Raw genomic sequence first — 22,332 nt, forward strand, 5'->3', positions numbered from 1 at the left:
TTGAGTTTTCTTATGATAGGTATTTTGAATTCTCTGTCATTTAGATTATGAATTTTTGTGCCTTCAAATTTCTGGGTGCTTGTCATTTTCCTTTGGGTCTTGAGTATTAAAATATTTTTTCATATTGTTTGATGAATTTGTGCCTCTGCATAGTGATAGTATTTGGTCACAGCTTCCACCTGATGCCACTGGGTAGGGGTCAAGAGCTGTGTATTCTGAGCCTGCTGTGACCCTGGCTCCCTCACTCACAGCTGCTGCTTTTCTGTTGTTTGCTTGGGTGCTCTGGCCAACTGGCTGAGCTGGAGCACCAGGTAGGAGGAGGGGCACTTTCTTTCACTTGTGCAGTCCTGGGGGACCCTTGCTCCACCCTTGGTGTCTGCTCTCCCATGGTGCCGGCTTGATGAAGACACCCTGGAAATACCTTAGCCACCTCTTTTTGGGGTTTTACCAAGGGCAGTGAGGGAACTTGGAGAGCAAAGGTGTTCTCATGGAGGGCTGCCCCTCCCCCCCTCCTCTCAGAGACAGGCGCAGTAAAGTGTCTTGGGTTTCTGCCTTTAGGGAGGGAGGGGAGATCCCCTTACCTCCTTCCAGCACCTCCACCTTCAAAAGTATGGTTGTGTGGATCTCTCAGACATCTTTTGTGTTGTGTGGATGTCCTCTGTTGTTATACGAACACTCTTTTTGTTGTTTCTTAGTGGGGAGAGTCTAAGGGGAGAGCTCACTCCACCATGATGCTGACATCAGTGCCCCTTATTATCCTTTTAATGTCTTTAAAATCTATAGTGATATATCCTCTTCATTCTTGATATTCATAATTTGTGTTCTCTGTTTTTTGATCAGTCTTGTTAGAAATTTATCAGTCAATAATCTTATCATAGAACCAAATTTTGGCTGTGTTAATTTCTCTATTGCTTTTTTTCCCTTTTATTGTTTTCATGTTTTTAAATTCTGGCCTTTCTTCTGCTTACTTTGGTTTTAATTTGCTCTTCTTTTTCTGTCTTCTTAAATTAGAAACTTAGGCTATTTATTTAAAATCTTTCTTCCTTTGTATTCATTTAAAGCTATAACATTCCCTCTAAGCTACTGTTTTACAAATTTTTATATTATAGTTTTGTAACCATTCAGTTTGACATATTTTCTAATTTTGTTTATTATTTCTTCTTTGACCCATGAATTATTTAGAAGTATGTGTGTGTGTGTGTTTTTTTTTCAGGCGTACAAAAAGTCATCTTAATTATTCTAATAGAACTTTTTTTTTGTCTTTTCCCCTTTTTAAATTATCTTTGTTGTTATGTCAATGAAAAAGGCTCAGGTTAGTACCAGTGAGTTTCTGAAACGTCTTGCCTCTCTAATGCTTTCTTTTTTCTTGTTTTTATTTTTAATAATTGAGACATAATCGACATATAACATTGTATTAGTTTTGGATGTACAACATAATGATTTGATATATATATATACATTTTGAAATGATTACCACAATAAGTTTGGTTAACCTCTATCACCATACAGTTACAATTTTTTTCTTGTGATAACTTTTGAGATTTACTCTCTTAGCAACTTGCAAATATGCAATACAGTATTATTAACTGTAGTCACCATTCTGCACCTTACATCCCCAGGACTTATTCATCTTATAACTGGAAGTTTGTACCTTTTGACCACCTTCATCTTTCTCCCTCACCCCAAACCCTGCCTCTGGCAACCATGAATCTATTTTCTCTATGAGTTTGTTTTTTTTTTGTTTCCACATGTAAGTGAGATCATACAGTATTTGTCTTTCTCTGTCTGACTTATTTCACATAGCATAATGCCCTCAAGGTCCACCCATGTTGTCACAAATGGCAGTATTTCTTTCTTTTTTTTATGACTGAATAATATTACATTGTGTCTCTCTATCTGTCTGTCCATCTGTAAATACATTTCCTTTACACTACATTTCCTTTATACATTCATCTATTGATAGACATTTAGATTGTTTCCATGTGTTGGCTACTGAAAATAATGCTGCAATGAATGTGAGGGTTGCAGATTTTTTTTGATATAGTGATTTTGTTTTCTTCAGATAAATACTCAGAAATGGAATTGCTAGATCACATCATAATTCTATTATAATTTTTTGAGGAACTTCCTTACTGTTTTCCATAGTGGCTGCACCAATTTACATTCCCACCAATAGTGCACAAAGGTTTACTTTCTCTACATCCTCTCCAACACTTGTTATTTCTTGTTTTATTGATAATAGTCATTGTAAAAGATGTGAGGTGCTATCTCATTGTGGTTTTTATTTGTATTTCCCTGATGATTATGTATGTGCTTTAATTTTCAAATATTTAGGAATTTTCTAGGTTTTTTCTTGTTATTGATTCCACTGTGGTCATAAAACATATCTTTAAGATTTTAATATATTGAAATTTATTAAAACTTGTATTATTACCCAATATATAATTTATGTGGTGAACATCCTACTTATTCTTGAAAGGCTTGTTTACTCTGTTATTTTTTAATGTCATTGTGTTGAGTAAATTTCAATTAGGCCAAGGTGGTTGGTACTATTCTTTAGATCTTTTATATTCTTACTGATTTTTTTTTGGTCTCATCGTCTTATCAGTTACTGAGAAAGGAGTGTTTAAATCTTCAACTATGATTATTGATTTGTTTATTTCTCCCTTTAATTCTGTCACTTTTTGCTTCATGTTTTGAAGTTCTGTTATTAAGTGCATACTCATTTACGTTGTTGTGTATGCTTGATGCTGTGCTTCATATAATTATGACATATACCTCTTTAGTCTTGTCAATTTTTTCTTATATTAATATAACCACTTGTGGTAGGCTGAATAATATCTGCCTCCCTGGCCAAATATGTCCATGTCCTAATGCTTGGGACCTGTGAATATGTTACCTTATATGGCAAAAGAGACTTTGTAGATATGATTAAATTAAGAATCCTGCCATGGAGAGATTGTGTTGGATTTCCAGGGGGGTCCACTGTGATCACAGCCATCCTTATAAGAGGGAGGCAGCAGACTCAAAGTCAGAAAAAGGAGATATGATGGTACAAACAGATTGGGGTCATGTACTTGGAAGATGGAGGAAGGGGGTCACAAGCCAAGGAATTCAGGCAGCCTCTAGAAGCAGGAAAAATCAAGGAAATGGATTCTTTTCTGAAGTCTCCAGAAGGAAGGCAGTCTTCCAACAGCTTTATTTTAAACTTCTGGCCCCCAGAACTGTAAGAGAATAAACGTACATTGTTTTAAGCCACTATATTTGTGGTAATTTGTCACGGCAACAATAATAAACTAATACAATGCTCCAGGGTTTTTTGTTTACTGTTCACATGGTATATCTTTTTCCATACTTTCTTTCGATGTATTTGTGTCATTATATTTAAAGTGCATGCATTATGCACAGCATACAGTTGGTTTAGGCTTTTTTTGTCTAGTGTTACAATCTCTGTCACTTCTTTGATATGTTTAGTCCATTTATGATAAATTCAATTATTGATACGGTAGACTTTAGGTCTATCATTTTGCTGTTTGTTTATAATTTGCCTTATATGTTTTTTTTTTCTTTGTTCTTTCTTTCAAAGAAACTAAGGGGATAAAAGAAAATAAGCACAATCTTTTATATGTACCTATATATTTACCATATCTGCTCTTCTTCAATCCTACAGATATAAGTTTTCATTTTGTGACATTTGTTTTCAGTATGAAGAGCTTCTTTTGGCATTTCTTGTAGTGCTGGACTGCTTATGACAAGTTCTCTGTTTTCTTTACTATGAAATTGTTTTTGTTTTCCCTCTTCATTTTTGATGGATGTTTTTGCTGGATATGGAATTCTGGATTGGTAGTATTATTCCCTCCAGCTTTATTGAGATGTAATTGACATATAACATTGTGTAAACTTAAGGGGTATAATGTGATGATTTGATACACATATATATTGTGAAATGATTACCACAATAATGTTAGTTATCACATCTATCACCTCACGTAGTTACTTTCTTTTTTTGTGTGTGGCAAGAACATTTAAGTTTACTCTTAGCAAATTTTAAGTATACAATGAAGTATTGTTAACTATAGTCACTATGCTGTACATTAGATCCCCAGAACTTATTCCTCTTATAAATGAAAGTTTGTACCTTTTGACCCAACATCTCTCCATTTTCCCCACCCCCTTGCTCCTGGCAGCCACCATTCTACTCTCTATTCCTATGAGTTTGCATTTTTTTTAGGTTCTACACATAAGTGTAGAATCTTTCTCTGTCTGACTTATCTCACTTAGCATAATGCCCTCAAGTTTCATCCATGTTGTCACAAATGGCAGGATTTCCTTCTTATGTCTGAATAATATGCTGTTGTATATATATATATATAAATATACATATATAAATATATATGTATATTTATAGTTTTATATGTACCATATTTTCTTTATCCATTCATCCATCGATGGGCACTTAGGTTATTTCCATGTCTTGGGTCTTGTGAATAATGCTGCAATAAGCATGGGGGTGTAGATATTTTTTTGAGATAGTGATTTCATTTCCTTTAGATACTTCCCCAGAAGTGGTATTGCTGGATCATATGGTAGTTCTATTTTTGTTTTTTTGAGGAATCTTCATACTGTTTTCCATAGTGTCTGTACTAATAGTGGTTTTCTTCTTCTATCTTTTTAAAAATGGCATTCCATTGTTTTTTTCCTTTTTGGTTTCTGATGAGAATTCAGTTATCATTCATGTCATTGTTCCCCTCTGTTAATGTGTTATTTTTCTCTGGCTGCTTGCAATATTTTCTCTTTATCTTTGTTTTTCAGCAGTTTTGTTTTAATGTTGTTAGGCATGATTTTCCTTCTATTTATCCTGATTGGGGTTTGTTGAGTTTCTGATATCTGTAAGGTTTATACTAAATTTGGGAAATATTTAATCATTAATTCTTTGAATTCTTCTCCTGCTCCATTATATTTCTCCTGTATTTCTGAGACTTTACTAACACTGCTTGATATTGTCCTACAGGTCATTGAGGCTATGTTCATTTTTTCTCCTGTTTTTCATGTTGGATAATTTCTAGCAATCTATTTTCACATTCACTGACGTTTTCTTCTGTCGTCCCCAATTTGTTGTTAATCCCATTCAGTTATTTTTTTAAAATTATGGATATTGTTCTTTTCTGTCTTAGAATATTCACGTAGTTCTTTTTTTTGTACTTTCTATTTCTCTGTTGAGTCTTTTTTTTAAATTCATTATGACTATATTTTTCCTCTATGTCTTTGAACATGTTTAGATAGTTATTAAAGTTTTTGTTTGCTAATTCCAACATTCATGTCATCTTAAGTTTCTTTTCTACTTACTGATTTTTCTCTGGTCTATGACCCACATTTGCTTATTTCTTTGCATTGTAATAACTTTTTAGTGTATACTGGACATTAAATATATTACGTTATAGGGAGTCTGCATTATGTTGTCATTCTTTTTTAAACAAAACTTTTATTTGGGAATAATTTCAGATTTATGGAAAAGTTTCAAAGATAGTATAGAGCATTCCTTCATACCCTCCATCCCATTTCCCTAATGGGAATTGGGAAATTAAATAATTTCTTAACATCTTAAATAATCATGGTACATTTGTGAAACCTAAGAAATAAACACTGCTATATTATTACTAGCTAAACTCCAGGTTTTCCTTGAATTTCGCTGGTTTCCCATTAATGTGCATTTTCTGTCCCAGGATCTGATGCAGGATACCACCTTGCATTTAGTCTTTGTATTTCCTTAGTCTTCTCTGGTCTGTGATACTTTGTCAGTATTTCCTTGTTTTTCTGACCTTGATATGTTTGAAGAGTACTGATTAGTTATTTAGGAGAATATCTCTCAATTTGAAGTTATCTGTTTTTTTTTTCTCACATATAAACTGAGGTTATGGGTTTTGGTGAAATATTGGGGGTACATGATAACAACGAGACTTATCAGTGGTGGTTCACATGTTTAACTCTGTTCATGGGGTTGAGGTTGTGTTTTCGAGGTTTCTTCACTGTAAAGTTACTGTTTTCCCCTATCCATACATTATTCTTTGGAAGTAAGTCATTAAGGCTTGTTAATGTGTGATGAGAGGAGAATTAAGTTGCACATCATGAGGGGGGAATACTGCATATCTTAGGTGGAATTTCTGTAAGGAAGATTTATAAATTATCCCTCATTTATTTATTTATTCAATCATTTATTTAAATGAGTATGGATTCAGAGGAGTGACATCACCATGATGGCAGAGGAGGAGACCCTGGCCGCCATCCCCCCACAAAGAACAACTACATAGCTATCCACAAATGAAAATAGCTCTGGGAGATCTCAGGAGTTCACTTAAGAAGCGTCAGCAACACAGTAGAGCAAAAAACTTGCGAATAACCACACAAAAACGGTAGGAAGAGCAGTTTCATTTTGCCCACATCATTCCATTTTGTACGTATATATAGTCAACTAATTTCTGACAAGGGCATCAAGAGTATATGATGGGGAAGGGATAGTCTCTTAAATAAGTGATGTTAGGAAAATCGGATATCCACATGCGAAAGAATGAAATTGGACCCTTTTCTTACACCATGCACAAAAACAACCCAAAATGAATTAAAGACTTAAAAGTAAGACCACAAATTGTAAAACTCCTGGTAGAAAATATGTGGAAAAACCTCCTTGACATTGGTCTTGGCAATGATGTTTTGGAATGTACATAAAAAGCTCAGGCAACAAAAGCAACAAATAAAGAAGTGAGACTATATCAAATTAAACAGTTTCTGCACAGCAAAAGAAACAATCAACAAAATGAATGGGAATGCAAATTGGTATAGCCACTATGGAAAACAGTATGGAGGCCCCTCAAAAAATTAAAAATTGAAAATGAAAGAACAAAAATGTTCTTGCAATCCTACTTCTGGGTATATATCCAAAGGAAATAAAATCCCTATTTCATAGAGATATCTGCACTGCCATGTTCATTGCAGCATTATTTCTAGTAATATATATATAGAGAGAGAGCTCGATAGATCGATCGATCTATCTATTTATCTATCTATCTATAATAAAAAGTGGAAATCCTGCCATTTACAACCAGGACATTATCTAAGTGAAATAAGACAGACACAGAAGGACATATTTCACATGATTTCACTATGTGGAATAAAAAAAAAAGTCAAACTCATAGTAACAGAGAATAGAAAGGTCGTTACCAGAGGCTAGTGGGTGGAGGAAAAGGGCAGATGTTGATCAAATGATATATACTTTCGATTATAAGATGAATACATTCTGGAGACCTAATGCACAGCATGGTGATTATATTTAATAATTATCATATACTTGAAATTTGCTAAGAGAGTAGATTTCAAATCTTCTCACTACACATACAAAATAGTAAATACTGGAAGTGATGGTTATGTTAATTAGTTTGAGTGTGGTAATCATTTCACAGTGTATACTTATATCAAAACTTTATGTTGTACATCTTAAATATATTTTTTGTCAAAAATAAACAAATAAAAATGATTCAGTATGGATTCATAGATTTTTTTAAAATTCCTGGGTTATAATCCAGTACTATTATTTATTTTGTTGCTCTAATTGTTTAATTTATGGCCATTAGGAGCATTTTCAGGTTGGTTCCTGTGCCCTCCTGAAGTGCTCTCATGTGTTTTTGGTTTTGTTTTTGAGTACTTCCTTATTTTCTAGCACTAAGAGATTAAAAGGTGCTTCCAGGCTCATCTTGCACTTTTCCTCCCCGGCCCTAGAATTAGTCATTTCCTTGAGGAGCACTGATTCCTATGTTGCCTTCCTTTTTTTTTTCTTTTTTAAAACATCTTAACCATTTTTAGGTGTACAGTTCAGTGGTGTCAACTATTGTAATGGACTAAATATTTGTGTCCCCTCCCACCCTGACTTCCTATGTTGAAGCCCTAATCTCTAGTTTTGCTGTACTTTGAGATGGGGCCTCTAAGGAAGTAATTAAAGTTAAATGAAGTCATGGTGGTTGGGCCCTGATCTAATGGGATTAGTGTCCTTATAAGAAGAGATACCCAAGAGCTTGGTTGCTCTACCTCTTCCTGCACCCACGCACTAGGGAAAGGCCTTGTGAGACCAGAGTGAGAAGGCGGCTACTGCAACCCAAGGGGAGAGTTCTCATGAGACACCAATCCTGCAGGCGCCTTAATCTTGGACTTCCAGTGTTTCTGTTGTTTAAGCCACCCAGTCTATGGTATTTTCTTATGGCAGCCTAAGCAGACTAATGCAAGTATGGTCACATTTTCATTCGACCAATCTCCAGAAGTTGTTCATCTTGTAAAATTGAAACTCTATAACCCTTAAACAACTCCCCATTTTTCTCTCTCCCCAGCCTCTGGCAGCCACTATTCTATTTTCTGTTTCTGTGAATTTGACTACGTTAGATACCTTATGTAAGTGGAATCATAGAGTATTTGTCTTGTTGTAATGAGCTTATTTCATTTAGCATAATGTCTTCAAGGTTCATCCATGTGGTAGAATGTGACAGGATTTCCTTCCTTTTTAAGGCTGGATAATGTTCCATTGTAGGAATAGAACACATTTCGTTTATGTTGTCTTCCTTTTAAGGGCATCAAAATTTGTTCTCATAGGCTGCTAACTTACTGGTGGATCTTTTTTTTTTTTGTCAAACTTTGTTTCGTTTCTTTGTTCAAGCTGGTCAGCACTGCACCACCTCTGATCTCACTATTCAGCTGTCAGCCCTGCTGGGGCCACCTCAGCTAGGATGTGCAGAATCATGTCCTCTGTCTGTGCAGCCTAGCTCTTAGCCAGAGACCTATAGGGAATTCCCATGCAGTCTTCTGAACATCTCTCTCTGTGCAGCTCCCTCTTGTCACTTACCCTGCCCTGCAAATTCTAGCCACATAAGCAGCTTAAAACGTGGCTCTCTGCCTCCTCAGCTTAAGGAGACTGCTGCTCTGTTCAGGATTCATTGTGCCAGAAAGTGGCCCTAGGAAGAACACCAGGGTGATTGTAGCGCTCAGCTTTGAGTGTTCTGTTCTCTCAAGGATCACAGTGCTGTCTGTCTTTCTGTGCCTGAAAACAGTCCCCTCCTGTATTTTGTCATGTATAGTTTTTGGCTGGAGGTCAAAGTATCACTCTGCCGTGGCTGAAAACAGGACTTTATTAGTTTTTATTAATATGCTCTGCCTGTTTCTCTTCTATCTTTATACATTCTATTTTAGTGAACTTATCTGTTCTTAGAGTTTCAATTCCCTTTCTGTGTTCCTTACTTTAATTTTTTATTAACTTTTCTCCTATTAGAAATAAATTGCTAACACTTTAGTATGTACTTATTTCATTTGTTCCCCTTTATAGTTGTCTTTAAAAACAAGAGAATGAGGAGAGAACATGTATTGGACTTTCTGACACTGTGAAGGGTAAAGATTAGAGCACAGCTGGGAGAATGTTTGGGGGAACACAGGGATACAGCATATTCACAAAACATAGATCTGGGCAGTAGTTCATTTCTCGCATGATGCAAGGCACATGCAGCTGATAATCCATTTCTCTATCATGTATCACTACCCAAAAGGTCCAAGAAACAATGAAATCAGTCCCATTTTATGTGCATCTATTTTCTCAAAAAGAAACAAAGCAAATACAAAATCTGAGATAAATTCATAGCTAGGAACCACTCTCATTTTTATTCCAGTTTCCATAATTGAAATTGCTGGACTGAAGAGCAAATTTCCTTTCTCAATAGAATTAGGTGAGATGGGGAATCAATTTAATACGTATTTAATGAACATCTAGAGAATGTGATGAAGCAAAAAAAAATCACAATTTAGAATATTAATTTCTATAGGCAGTCCCAGAATTTGAATCATTTCCTGGAAGGTTGCTTCTGTTTTTGTCATGTTGGACCATTTTTTTTCAAACAAACCTTCAAGTTTCCTGCTAGCAGTTTAGAGATTGGGGTGTTTCCTGACTGACGCATGTCTCCTCACACTTCTATAATTTTACTCTTTTAACTGAACGTGAAAGATTTTAGATGGAAATGACTGACCATGCTATTTATTCCGTATTAGAGTTGTCTACTGAACGCCAAGCCCAGAATGACTCCAGACCACAGCCAAAAGGTGAGTTAACCAAGTTAGTATGGAAAACTGTGCATAGTGACCATAGGCTAAGGGATGAATGGGAGGTAGAATAAATTTGGTGTATAGGATGTAGAAAAATTGAGGGTAATTTGAGGAAATACTTGTGGTTCAGTTTAAAGTCTAGAGTTGGAGTATGAAAATTTGGTATACGGTGGAGGATCTGATCTTAGGTCTCAGGTAGATTCTTTTCTAACCATTTACCTCTATGATCTTATCTACGAAACCCAATCTAGGGCAATTCTGTTATTCTTTATTGCTCCTGAACTAAAGCAAGAACTTTGTTGGGAGAACTTTATCTCTTTAGTAATGCTTGGAGTAAACTCCTGCAAGTTACGTAAGCTCCATACGCTTTCTCTCTTTTTGCTACATAGCCTTATTATTATAATTTTTGGTTTCATTCTTTGAAAGCATTGCTATATAATTTGCTAAATCATTCCAGTGTACTTTGACATTTAGATTTATTTCTATTACTATAAATTATACAGCATTGGGAATTTTTATTTGTATATATTTTTCTTTCTTTTGGATTATATCTGTGCTAATTTTTAAGGAATAGAATTATTAAGTCAAAAGGAATGTACTTTTTTTTTTTTAGGAAGATTGGCCTTGAGCTAACATCCAGGCCCATCTTCCTCTACTTTATATATGAGATGTCTGTCAAAGCATGGTTTGGTAAACATAGACCTGTGCCCCAGATCTGAACCGGCTAACCCTGGGGCACCTAAGCAGAGTGCACGACCTTAACCACTATGCAATAGGGCCAGCCCCATGAATGTACATTTTAAAGTATAAGTGCAAGGTCACACAACTGGAACTTGAGTATCATTATTTTGATTTCTAGGCAAGTGGCTTTTTGTTTATGTACAGTACATATTACACATTTTTTTATTCATTCTTACTCTAGGATGCTCTATTTGAGAATGGGGAAATGGATTGGAAACTTTAAAATGATATTAAAAATCTTTTTCAAAAGTATTACATGTTCATTATAGAAAATAGGGAAACTGTGAGAGCGGATATAAGAAAATAAAAATCACTAGTAATTTTACAACATGGCGATCATCAGCATCACTGTTTTTGTACATTTTTGCCTTTCTATGCTGACTCTACTGTATGTACACCACTAAGTGGCTTTTAGTATGTATATTTTTTAAGTAAATTAAAAACATTTAAAAAAATTTAACTTAATTGTTTGAATCAGATTGTCATTACACAAATACAATTATGTTTTGATACCTGTTTTCATTTTGCATATCTAAATCAACATTCATTTCATTAAATATTCTTCTATAGTATATATGTATTTTATGATGTCACTAGAAACCTAGTGTTTTTGAATTTATCAGTCCAAATATTTATCATGCAGAACTCTCTCATTTTAAAGGTATTTCTCACTATGAATTTCTTTCGAGAAGTTCAGAATGCGTCATAGATACCCGCACATATCTACAGGATGATTTATGTAAAATTTAAATAGGAAAGTGAGGCCCAAAGAGACAGAATCAATTTTCCAATTTCCAGATTAAAGATTACCAAATAAAGGATTAAAAATTAGAACTTAAATATCTTAGTTTACAGAGTTTTGCTCTTCACACATAACTCCTATGCTATCGGGGTATGAGACTGCTATGATTTGGAAATAAACATTTGGGTAAAAAAAAAATTTCCATTTTCCAAATAAAAAAAGTAGCATTCTTAGTTGTAGGTTTATGCAGCGGAGTTAATATGAAGTAGTGTCCCATCCATAAACAATGGTATCAACCTAAACTCATTACTCTTCCAATAGTGACAGTTTACAAAGCACTTCTGAGATGTAGGTTATTTTATTTTCCTTTAAACTATATTTATTTAAATTTTGAATAGATTATATATCACATGGCTCAAAATTCAAAAGATACAAAAGAAAATAACGTAAAAAGTCTTCCTCCTCTCTCTGTCCCCATTGATTTATTTCCCCTCTGCAGAGTCAAACAGTGTTATCAGATTCTTGTGTATAGCATACGTTGTTCTGTAGAATGTTTTTTCCTTTAACTATATGTCTTGAAAGTACCTGAATATCTGTAAAAAAAGCATTATTTTGGTTTTTTTCCCAACCTTTGTTAGAAGCTGCATATTCACTTTATGTATATATCAGAATGTATTTGATTGGTTTTTTATTGATGGACATTTAGGTTGAATTCAGTCTTTTCCTCCTACAAATATTGTTGCCATGAACAGCCTTATAAACACAACATTTTATACATATGTGAATATCTGTAGGAAACTTTTCAAAGGGAAACTCTGAGTCAAAGGGTAAATGCCTTTGCAATTTTGGTAGACATTGCCAAATCGTCCTCCAAAGAGGTTGTATCAATTTATATTCTCATCACTAAGGCATGAGACTGCGTAAGCCACATTTTCAAAGGAAAAAGTATCCTGAACTTGACAAATATAGTCTATTCCTTGATAAAGATGTGGGTGGCCACCCTAGGCTTTAAGGCAAATCTCTGACAAATCCAGGAAAGGAATCTTTAGGGCTGGGGTTCACTTCCCACTAGGCAAAATTACTTCAAGATCCCAGATCTCCTTCCCTAACTTTTCCTCCTTCAGCTTTCAGTCTGACTCAGAATTTTGCTTTGAATTCTGTTCTTGCAGCTTCTTCCAGGTCCCTTCTCTCTTGCCATGTGGCAGTAGCTTTTGGGCTTCTGAGTGCCCTTCTGGCAAGTTTGCTGCTATTCCAGTGGACTCTGTGCCAGGGTAAGTGCTAACTGAAACCAAGATTTGTGTTATGAAAGCAACATAACATAACAGAAAATTTGAAAAATGAAAAATAATTCCAGCAAAATAAGTCACCACTTGTACACAATAACATTTCCTGGGTATAGTCTCCTAGTCTTTGGGTCCATGCATTTGTGTAAGTATTTATTCTTTTAACAGAATTTCAATCCAGTCCTCTAAAATCTGCCTTGCCTTTCTTTTTCTTCTTACTAAGGTTGGGTCTAGTTCTGATCATAATATGCTTATGATTTTGTATATTACTTTTTAATTTTATGTTGCATCATAAACATTTTTCCACTGGCTGGGTAATGTCACAGTTGTGTGGAAAAAGCACAAATGGATAAGGGGCCAACTTTATAGCTTGATCTCCAGAACCCTATATTGGTCACATGCCATGCCTTCCCATAGAAGGCCTAATCTTTCCATTAAAAAGGACTATGTTCCCCATTTTTAAATTCCTAAATCTAGAATAGATATATAACCTATTCTGCAATTATATATCTACACATGTGCTCATTTGATATAATGGCTCATACTTGGCCATTGTGGAATTGTGCTTATGGTGAGTTTATACAAATATGTTTCATGGAAGTAGAAAATCAATAGAATAATGGAATCTTGGTGGAAATTACCTCGAAAGCTTATTCCATTCCCTTTCATTTTCACAGAACTCTAATCTGACCATTTCAAAGGAATGAGAATGTTCTTAAAAGAACTCAGTGAGGAGAATTGTATCATTTTTCACTTTAGCATCTGATACCCTTCTCTGTCAGAAACTCTTTTTTTTTTGATATTTGAGTAAATTCTTTTTGCTGAAGTATGTCTTTTATCCAATTTCCAATGATGATAGACAATCATATTTGTGATTATAAAAAAAAGAATGACCTTTCATTCTAGTTAAGTTTGCGCTTTTTAGTTTCTGTTTTTTTCTTCTACACTATTATGGGGTGTCAGGTTGAGGTTGGGGTTTCTGAAAGATTCTGCCTTATTTAAGCAATGTACATTATGTAGTTACATTATCTATACCCTGAGCCTATATGGACAGTACGCTGATACATATCATGCAAATGCACAATTATTTTATCTGATATGTATACCACATGTGCATAAAGATCTCTAGCACAAGTAATGTGCTCTCTCCACAGTCCCCAGCAAGACTGTACACATTTCCTTCCCTGCTCCTTCAGTCATAGTCATATCGTTGTCTAGTGAAATGTACAGTAGTAGTGATGGAGTTGGACTTTGTGAGGGCATTTAATTTGAGGCCATGCATTAGTGAGGGTTCAGAATGAATCCCCCAAGATGTACTACTCTGGCATGCAGATTATTTTGAGCTGAAAATAATTGAGGCCCAAAAGTCTTAGGAAGAAACTTTGCCCTTCCTGCTAACTGCCTAAAAGAATTCAGATAGTGGACCTGTTCCAGGAAGGGAGATATCACCATAGATAACTATAGTTTAATATGAACTAGGTGTGGTAGACAGGGAGGAACCTGGCAAGGCCTGTTTGATCCAAGTCCTCTCTGTGTCCCATTGTTTTTGGATGGCCCAGGAAACATTTGTTTACTGAACATTTACCCCTTTCATTCTTCCTGTGAATTGCCTTCCCTTCCAAATCCACCTTCTCATTAGTCTCGAATGATATATATACTTCATTTTGCCTGACTGTCTTTGGAATCTCTCATGTTAATGTGGATTTCCTGTACATATGTAATTAAATTTGATTTTCTGCTGTTAATCTGCCTTATGTCATTTTAATTTGGCCAGCCAAAAGAACCAAGAAAGGAAAGGGGTAATTTTTCCCTTCCTGATACATTGTTGTGCATTTCTCTAAACTTAATCTGAGGTCATGCATTAATAGGCATTCAGAATGAACGCTAGGTAGGGCAGGGAAGACACTGGGATGGCCGTATTCCGTTTTATCTCCCATTTCATCTCCAAGAATGAGTGGTCCATAAAGATGTGAACCAGGTCCTTTTCCTTTCTAGGTTCCAAGTACTCCACTTGTGCCCACTGTCCTAGCTGCCCAGACCTCTGGATTAGGTATGGTGACCACTGTTATTACTTCTCAGTGGAGACAAAGAACTGGACTTCTAGTCTGAAATTCTGCTTAGGCAAAGACTCACATCTCCTCATGTTTACAGACAAGCAGGAAATGGTAAAGGCAAACATTTAGAAAATGTAGCTTGTTTTGTTGGTGAATACTGTGCAAATGTGTCATGCATCTTGTTTTGAGGAGCAAAAGGAATATTCTTCCCTTTCCCTCTCCTTCTCTCTCCTCTTTCTTTCCCTTCTTTTCTCCCCCTCTACCCCTGCCTTCTTCCCTCTCTTTCCCCACTCCTTATCTGTTCCCTGCCTCACCCCAGCAACCCACAGTTATAGAAACCTAGATGTTTGCATAGGCATATATGTGTGTATATGTGTGTGCTGGAGATAGAAGGATGTGAGTATTACAGAGAGGAATTAAGACCAGAAATGCAGGTCTAATTAAAAGACATATTAGATCCAGAAACATACGTGTCCAACAACAAAGAAGCAGCTGATTCTTATGCAAGAGCCAGTGGACTTGGGAGGGAAGGGAAGAGAGATAGCATGGTGACAAAGAGACCATGCAAGGGCTTAAATGCCTCTTTTAACATTTTTACTTCATTCATTGGAATCCAGTAAGTCCCAGGCTAGGAAACGTTTGCGGTGGAGGATGGGGCATGAGGAGAAAGCAGTTTCAAAAAGTTGAGCAAGAAGGAAGGAAACTGTGTGTGTGTGTGTGTGTGTGTGCGTGCATGTGTGATCTTAAACTCCTTGCAGAGCTAAGCTGGTGGGCTCCACTTCCCACAGGACTCTGTTCCTTCCTGTCCACCCGGCAGTCTCCTGGAGGAGAGCTCTTTATTAATCCTAGAGCATCTCAAGTTAATGCAAGGAATTGACATCCTGAGGTAACCTGGTACAAAAATCAATCCAGTTCTAACTTGTCAATGTAAACAACATATACAAAGAAAATAAGATATCCTAGTTAGGTTTTTAGTGCTAATTTCATGCTAATTTTTATGTTTTGATATTGCTTTCTGTAATTTTTTTTTTGGGTAGAATCAAATCACAGAAAACACTTTATTAAGAATTCAACTATATTAACATTCCTTGGGGAATTTTAGAGATGTAATTATTCTAAAGCAGTTGGGGAGAACATATAGAACCTAAATTTTATGTTTTCCTATTTTAAGAAAAGATGAAAGCATCTCAATTCTTGTTTTCTGACAAAGGAATACTCAATCCTTTAAAATTTTGCATAGACTCTAACTCTAAATCAGTCCACCTCTGTGGCTTACTTTTCCTTATTCCTTCCCTAAAGTAGGTGCAGAATGCTTTGGGGTTTGTCATTAGACATATAAAATCTTGGTTTTATGACATCTGTTAATTATAACCTTACTTTCTGGACCTTTTTGCTGCAACTCGTATTCACACTCTGATATAGCTGCATCTGAGGACTTGAGCTGACTGAAGTCAATAGCAGAAGTGAGCAAAGAGCTTGAAGCATTGCTGGGCAAATACTGATAAACAGAGTAGTGAGTCATAATGCAAGACGCTGCTGCCGAGGATTGTGGTGTAGCAGCTACTATAAATTACACAGTGTGATCATGAGATGAGGAGGAAAAGGGCTAAGACACAGAATATCTGGGAGTTGGGGATATTTGTGTTTCTCTGAGGTCTCCCAGAGGAATGTAGTAGTATTAGAGATATTTTTCCTTTCCTTTCTTTTCTTCACTTTCCCTGAATCCTGCCTCTATTGCTGAGTAAGCTGCACAGAGTTAGATTGGCTACATTTCCAAAACTGGTTTATTTCCTCTTAAGGTCCGTTAACTCAAGTCAGGACTGGAAAGGGTAGAATATCCCTGATGGATTTAATAGTGACCACAGATAAGTTTTGCTTCTGACATTCCTGTGGAATCTTGCTTGGTTCTCTGGCCTAATTCTTTTTCTTCTCCTCAGCCTTTGTCAGATTCTGGAGAACCAGCTTGACTTATATCTGATCTGCTGATCCTCTTGTACTGGTGGTGTTATTCTTTTGTTCTCAAGGCAAGATTTATAACCTATTTGAAGATATGCTTGATATTCCTAGTATCATCCTTAGGTTTGAATAGCTACCAAAAGAGTATATGGATCTATTAAAACAAGTTTTTCAAACTGGCATTCTACTGGTGGAGAATACTGCTAGGAAGTTAAGTTGGTATATGCTAGAGGCTACAAGGCTAAAGAAGTATACCTCTCATGCTGTTAAATAGTCTTCTTTCAGTAAGATACATATATATAATCGACCTCTATCTTTGATCAGTTATAGCAAAGTACGTAATAACAATCTACCCCTAAGAATCTAAGAATAGAAACTACCATGTATTGAGAACCTGCTGTGTGCCAGGTATTTTATGTATATTATTCTTAATCTTAACAGCATATCTATAATGTAGAACTCCACATCCCCATTTCACTAAGGAGTGAGTAAAATTCAGAAGAGATAATGAGCAAGTTCAAGGCTACAGATCTGTCAGAGCCAGTCTTTCTTTTTCAGAGCCAGATTTTAAAATCTACTTCAGCCCACCTTTTAAAGTCACTTACAGAAATATTGTATTTGACGAGCTTCCAGGATCTATCTTGTGGATGCTGAAAAATGAGATAACTTTTCCTATTAATTGTCTTCTGGTGGCTTTTCTTTTCTATAGATGTTTTAAAAATTATTTGAATTTGAAATCTGGAAGGTTCATTATATGGCTGTTGGGATTTAAATATATTTAAAATAGCTAGATGCTCACTTATCTCTTTTTCTATCTTGGACTTCAAGATTTATTTTATTTTTGAGAAAATAAAAACAAAATTGAAATTGAATTGCTCTGTTATTTCCTCATTTTTCTCTTTACATTATTGCATCCGCCCTTTGTTATTCTTTTTGCTCTTTGAATTTATCTTTAGGTCTTTATATATATTCAAATTCTTAGCATTTGTTTCTTATAGTTGTTAGTGTGTTATTCTAAAATCTATGTTGACTAGAGAATTTCCTGTAGAAATACTTTGGTTTCCCTCAATCTATCCTGATGCTCTTCACCCCACAGTATCTTTCTTCTTTATTATCATAATTTGAGATTATATCATCAGACTCTATTGTTTTAACAACCACTCATTAAACTATAACCATCTTCCCTATTAGAGTTTATGACTGGGATTGTCCCTGTGTTCTCTCTGAACTTTTGATATTGGCTTTTCTTGTATTTAGGGCTTACATCTAATTATATCTGAAATTTCCTTCTTTGGATACTGCAATGCAAATGCTATGGTAACTGTCACTTTTCCCCATATTTTACAGTAGAATCAGGTAATGGAAAGGGCTTAGTTTCTTTTAGACATTCATGAATTTGTTTTTACTACATTGCTTACTAGCTATGTGAACTTCAGCAATTTTCTTAACCTCTTTGACTCTCAATTTCCCCCCGTACAAAGGGGAAAAAAACTTCCCAGAATTGTTATGAATATTAAATGAAAAAATCTATCTGGAAGTTCCTTTGACATAGTAGGAATCACTTAATTTTAGTTTTTCTTCTTTTCCACTTGAACTAATTCTCCTTGTTGCTCAGAATACAGCTCAAAGTCAAAATAACTTTTGTTTTTCTCTTCTGTCTCCTAAGACATGAAATTTCAGTAAAATATGTATCACAGAGAAATTTGACTTGCTGAATTTAGTATTTCTCTTATAGGAAATCTGAAGTGGTATGTCAGAAGATTGAAAGAAATGTCTGGAAACACAGGGTAGATGGTAGGAGAATTATTTTACTCTGGAGGTCTTTGTAGTCTGGTAATATGTCTTTTGTCATCCTTCCTTCATAAGCAGATCAAGCAACCAGTGTGACTTTCACACCAAAGTGTTGGTGTAGGATGTAGGTTAGGATATCTCTCACTATCTTTTTTTTTTTTTTAACTTTAAAAAAATTGAGGTAAAATCTTCATAACATAAAGTTTACCATTTTAACCATTTTCCAGTGTACAATTGACATTAAGTATATTCACATTATTGTGAGATCATCACCAGTATTCATCTCTAGAAATTTTTCATCATTCCAAACTGAAGCTCTGTATCCATTAAAAAACAACTCCCCTTCTCTCTTCCTGCCAGCCCCTGGTGACCACTGTTCTGCCTTTTGTCTCTCTGAATTTGACTATTATGTCCTTTTGCATCTGGCTTATTTCACTTAGCATATTTTCAAGATTCATCGGTGCTATAGCATGTATCAGAATTTCATTCCTTTTTATGGCTGAATAATATTCCATTATATGGATATACTGCATTTTGTTTATCCATTCACCTGTTGGTGGGAAATTTTTCACTGTCTTTTAAAGACAATGCTCTAGTTTACAGAGCAAGTCTTATTTGCTTTTAGTATTGTACACATACACAGAATTATAGGGAAAATTTGTATCAATATTAAATTGTAGTAATTTGTAGCCTATCAAATTTCCCTTTGAAATCTCTTAATGTATGTGCACGTTTTTATATGATAGTAATCAATGTTTACATGCTACAGGATATCTGAAAAGTTTGGAAACACAGGATAAACTTATTTTTAAACAGTATGTTAGATACATTTTCAACTAATATACTCAATGTGTTTTTATTAAACCTCCAGAAATATTTTCAGGTGAAATACCTTTAAATTTAAAGCTATGGATTCCAATTGATTTTAGACTTCATGGGTGCTCTGTAATGTACTTTTTTCAAATTAATAACTGCATTCATTGGTTTAAACTTCACCTGAAAAGGTGTCTGGAGATTGAAGAAAAACATATTAATGATATGATTTGAAAATATAACAGACATACTATTTAAAAATACATTTATCCGGGGCCAGCCTGGTGGCATAGTGGTTAAGTTCATGTGCTCTGCTTTGACGGCCCAGGGTTTGTGGGTTTGGATACCAGGTGTGGACCTACACACTGCTCATCAAGCCATGCAGTGGCAGCACGCCACATATAAAATAGAAGAAGATTGGCACAGATGTTAGCTCAGGGGCAATCTTCCTCAAGCAAAAGAAAAGAAAAAAAGACATTTATCTTAAGTTTTTAGGCTTTTAGGACAGCCTGTCTTTATGTGCTGCTTTTATCACATAGTATTATTTTATTCCTGTTTTTTCCAAACATTAAATTATTCTAGATACTTATTTTTAAAAATTCTGTATTATCCTATTATTGCTTAACTACTTTTATATTCTTCGACAAAATTTACTTATTTCCAATTTATATTCAGCTATAGCCATATTTATATGAAAATGAAAATATTTAACCAGTTTAGTAGCTTTGACATATTACTAGTTTTTCTCCATATAGATTGAACTAACTTAGATGTATGTCATAAGCCATGTTGATTTTGGAAGTCATGGAATATTTTCTATGCCTTAATAATATTTTAATTACAATTTAAAAATATTACCTGCAAAAGCACGTGTGTGTGTGCGTGTGTGTGCGCGCGCGCATGTGTGTAAGGTATAAATATTGCCCTAAAGGAAAAGGAAAGAAAAAATGTACCTGATTTCATTTGTTTGTTTTCTATCTTCATCTTGCTTTTAAATTTTGCATTTTCTTTTCTCTAAAATGCAACCAAACATTACAAACTCTAAAGTGACATAACACCTAAATGCTCTATTTAACACCCTTTTCGGAGGACAGGAGTTTTGAGTTAATGCCTTTTCTTCTTCCTTCTACTTTTGTGCTGCTCTACAGACACAGACACACACACTCACACACACACTGTCCATGTGTACATAGAACATAGGTAATTGCATCTGATTTTAAAGGCTTCTTTCAAGTGGGAAGATTTTCAAGTGAAAGTGACATAGTGAACATTTTCACTATCCAGCTCCCCCAGTGAGTAGTAAACTGGCCTGATCATGTCACTTAGAATTGTATGGGTCTTGGGTGTAGTAAAAAAGTGCAGGAGTGGAGTTTGTAAGTGGGCATTATCTAATCCCAGCTCTTCGGACTCTAACTGAGGTTTCTGAGCAAGTCTTTACCCATTTCTGTACTTTATTAGCTGTCATTCCTCTCCTTGAAATGAAAGAAAGAATGAAATGGACTGTTTTGCTTACAATTTCCGTGGAGAAATGAGGAAAAACTCATTTCTTCCTCATTTAAATAATCCTTTTAAGTAAGTTGGTTAAGAAATACATGAAAGATTTCAAGCTATTTTGAATTAGGGTGTCATTTCATCTATCTTACCCTACCTTTTCTCTTCAGTCTACCTCCCTACCTCCACCCTACACAATGAAGTACTCGATGTGGGTAAAGTGAAAAATGCAGAGAGTTTGTGTTCAAAAGGTTTTAGCCTCTTGCAGCATAAGACTTGACTCTACGTTCTTTAATTCTATAAATATTATTGAACACCATTTCATATATTTTTCCAGGTGCTGGGGATACAGTAGTAAGCAAGAGTTCTTGCTATTATGGTGCTTGCATTTTAGTCAGAGGAGAGACAGACAACAAAGAAGTAAACAAGTAAATATGGTGATATGTGCTTTGAAGAAAATGAAGCAGTATGCTATAATAGTGAATGTAGATATTTTAGATTGGCCAATTAAGGAATGCCTCTCTGAGGAGGTAGCATTTGAGTTGAGGCCTAGACCTGAACAGCAGCACATGTGAAAATCTAGGGGGAGCCTGGAACCTAGTAAGTGAATAAATGGTTGGCAGGCACTAGATCATGTAAGACCTTGTAATAAATAAGGATTTTAGATTTTATTCTATGTGAAAAGGGAAACCACTAGAGAGCATTAATCAGGGGCACAGTGTGATCTTATTTATTACTAGCAGGGGAAAACTTGATAAAATGCAAAAGTTTAGCACTGGGAGAGAAAACTTGGATGTTTATTCACTAAGGAGCCTTGGGTAAGCCCTTTCACCCATGTGGACATGTTTTCTCATCTACAAAGATGAGGATGATAATATTTTCCTACCTTCCAGGGTTGTCAGGAATTTTACAACTGGAAAAAAATCCTAGAGAATATCTGAGCTAAATCCTCATAAGGAAACTGAGGGTCAGCCAGATTAAGCCGTTTGTTTGTCCTCAGATAGCAGGGACAGAGCGAGTGGTGGACTCCAGTATATTGTTTTTGTTTTGCTGTCCTGAATGCCCTACTGCATATCCGGCATTTCAAATGAAATTAAGAATGAATACAAAGGGATTGTGTAAGCCTTAAAGTACCATACAAATGTAAGACATAATTGTTTTTAATTGTTTTCTGGATACTCTACCTGAGAGAACAAAGCTATCACAGGAGATAGAATTTTGGGGAAGGATGTGTTGCCAAACAAGTTGTACTGATTTTTCAAATGCTTCATCTAGAAGCTACGACAACCACTTGTCCTCAGTGGAAACTAGGATTGGAATGCAATCCAGGATTGGA

General features: G+C 35.4%; 1 protein-coding gene across 1 annotated transcript in view; it reads left to right on the forward strand.

Moving 5' to 3' along the window:
• Positions 1 to 22,332, forward strand: part of KLRG1 (killer cell lectin like receptor G1) — a 42,574-nt gene that overhangs the window by 14,965 nt on the left and 5,277 nt on the right. Inside the window, exons 3-5 of the mRNA XM_008509428.2 lie at positions 10,072 to 10,122; positions 12,778 to 12,879; positions 14,887 to 15,056. Coding sequence (XP_008507650.2) covers positions 10,072 to 10,122; positions 12,778 to 12,879; positions 14,887 to 15,056 — 323 coding nt within the window. The remainder of the gene's footprint in view (positions 1 to 10,071; positions 10,123 to 12,777; positions 12,880 to 14,886; positions 15,057 to 22,332) is intronic.

The sequence above is a fragment of the Equus przewalskii genome, chromosome 5, assembly GCF_037783145.1.
Source record: "Equus przewalskii isolate Varuska chromosome 5, EquPr2, whole genome shotgun sequence".
Classification (NCBI taxonomy): Eukaryota; Metazoa; Chordata; class Mammalia; order Perissodactyla; family Equidae; genus Equus; species Equus przewalskii.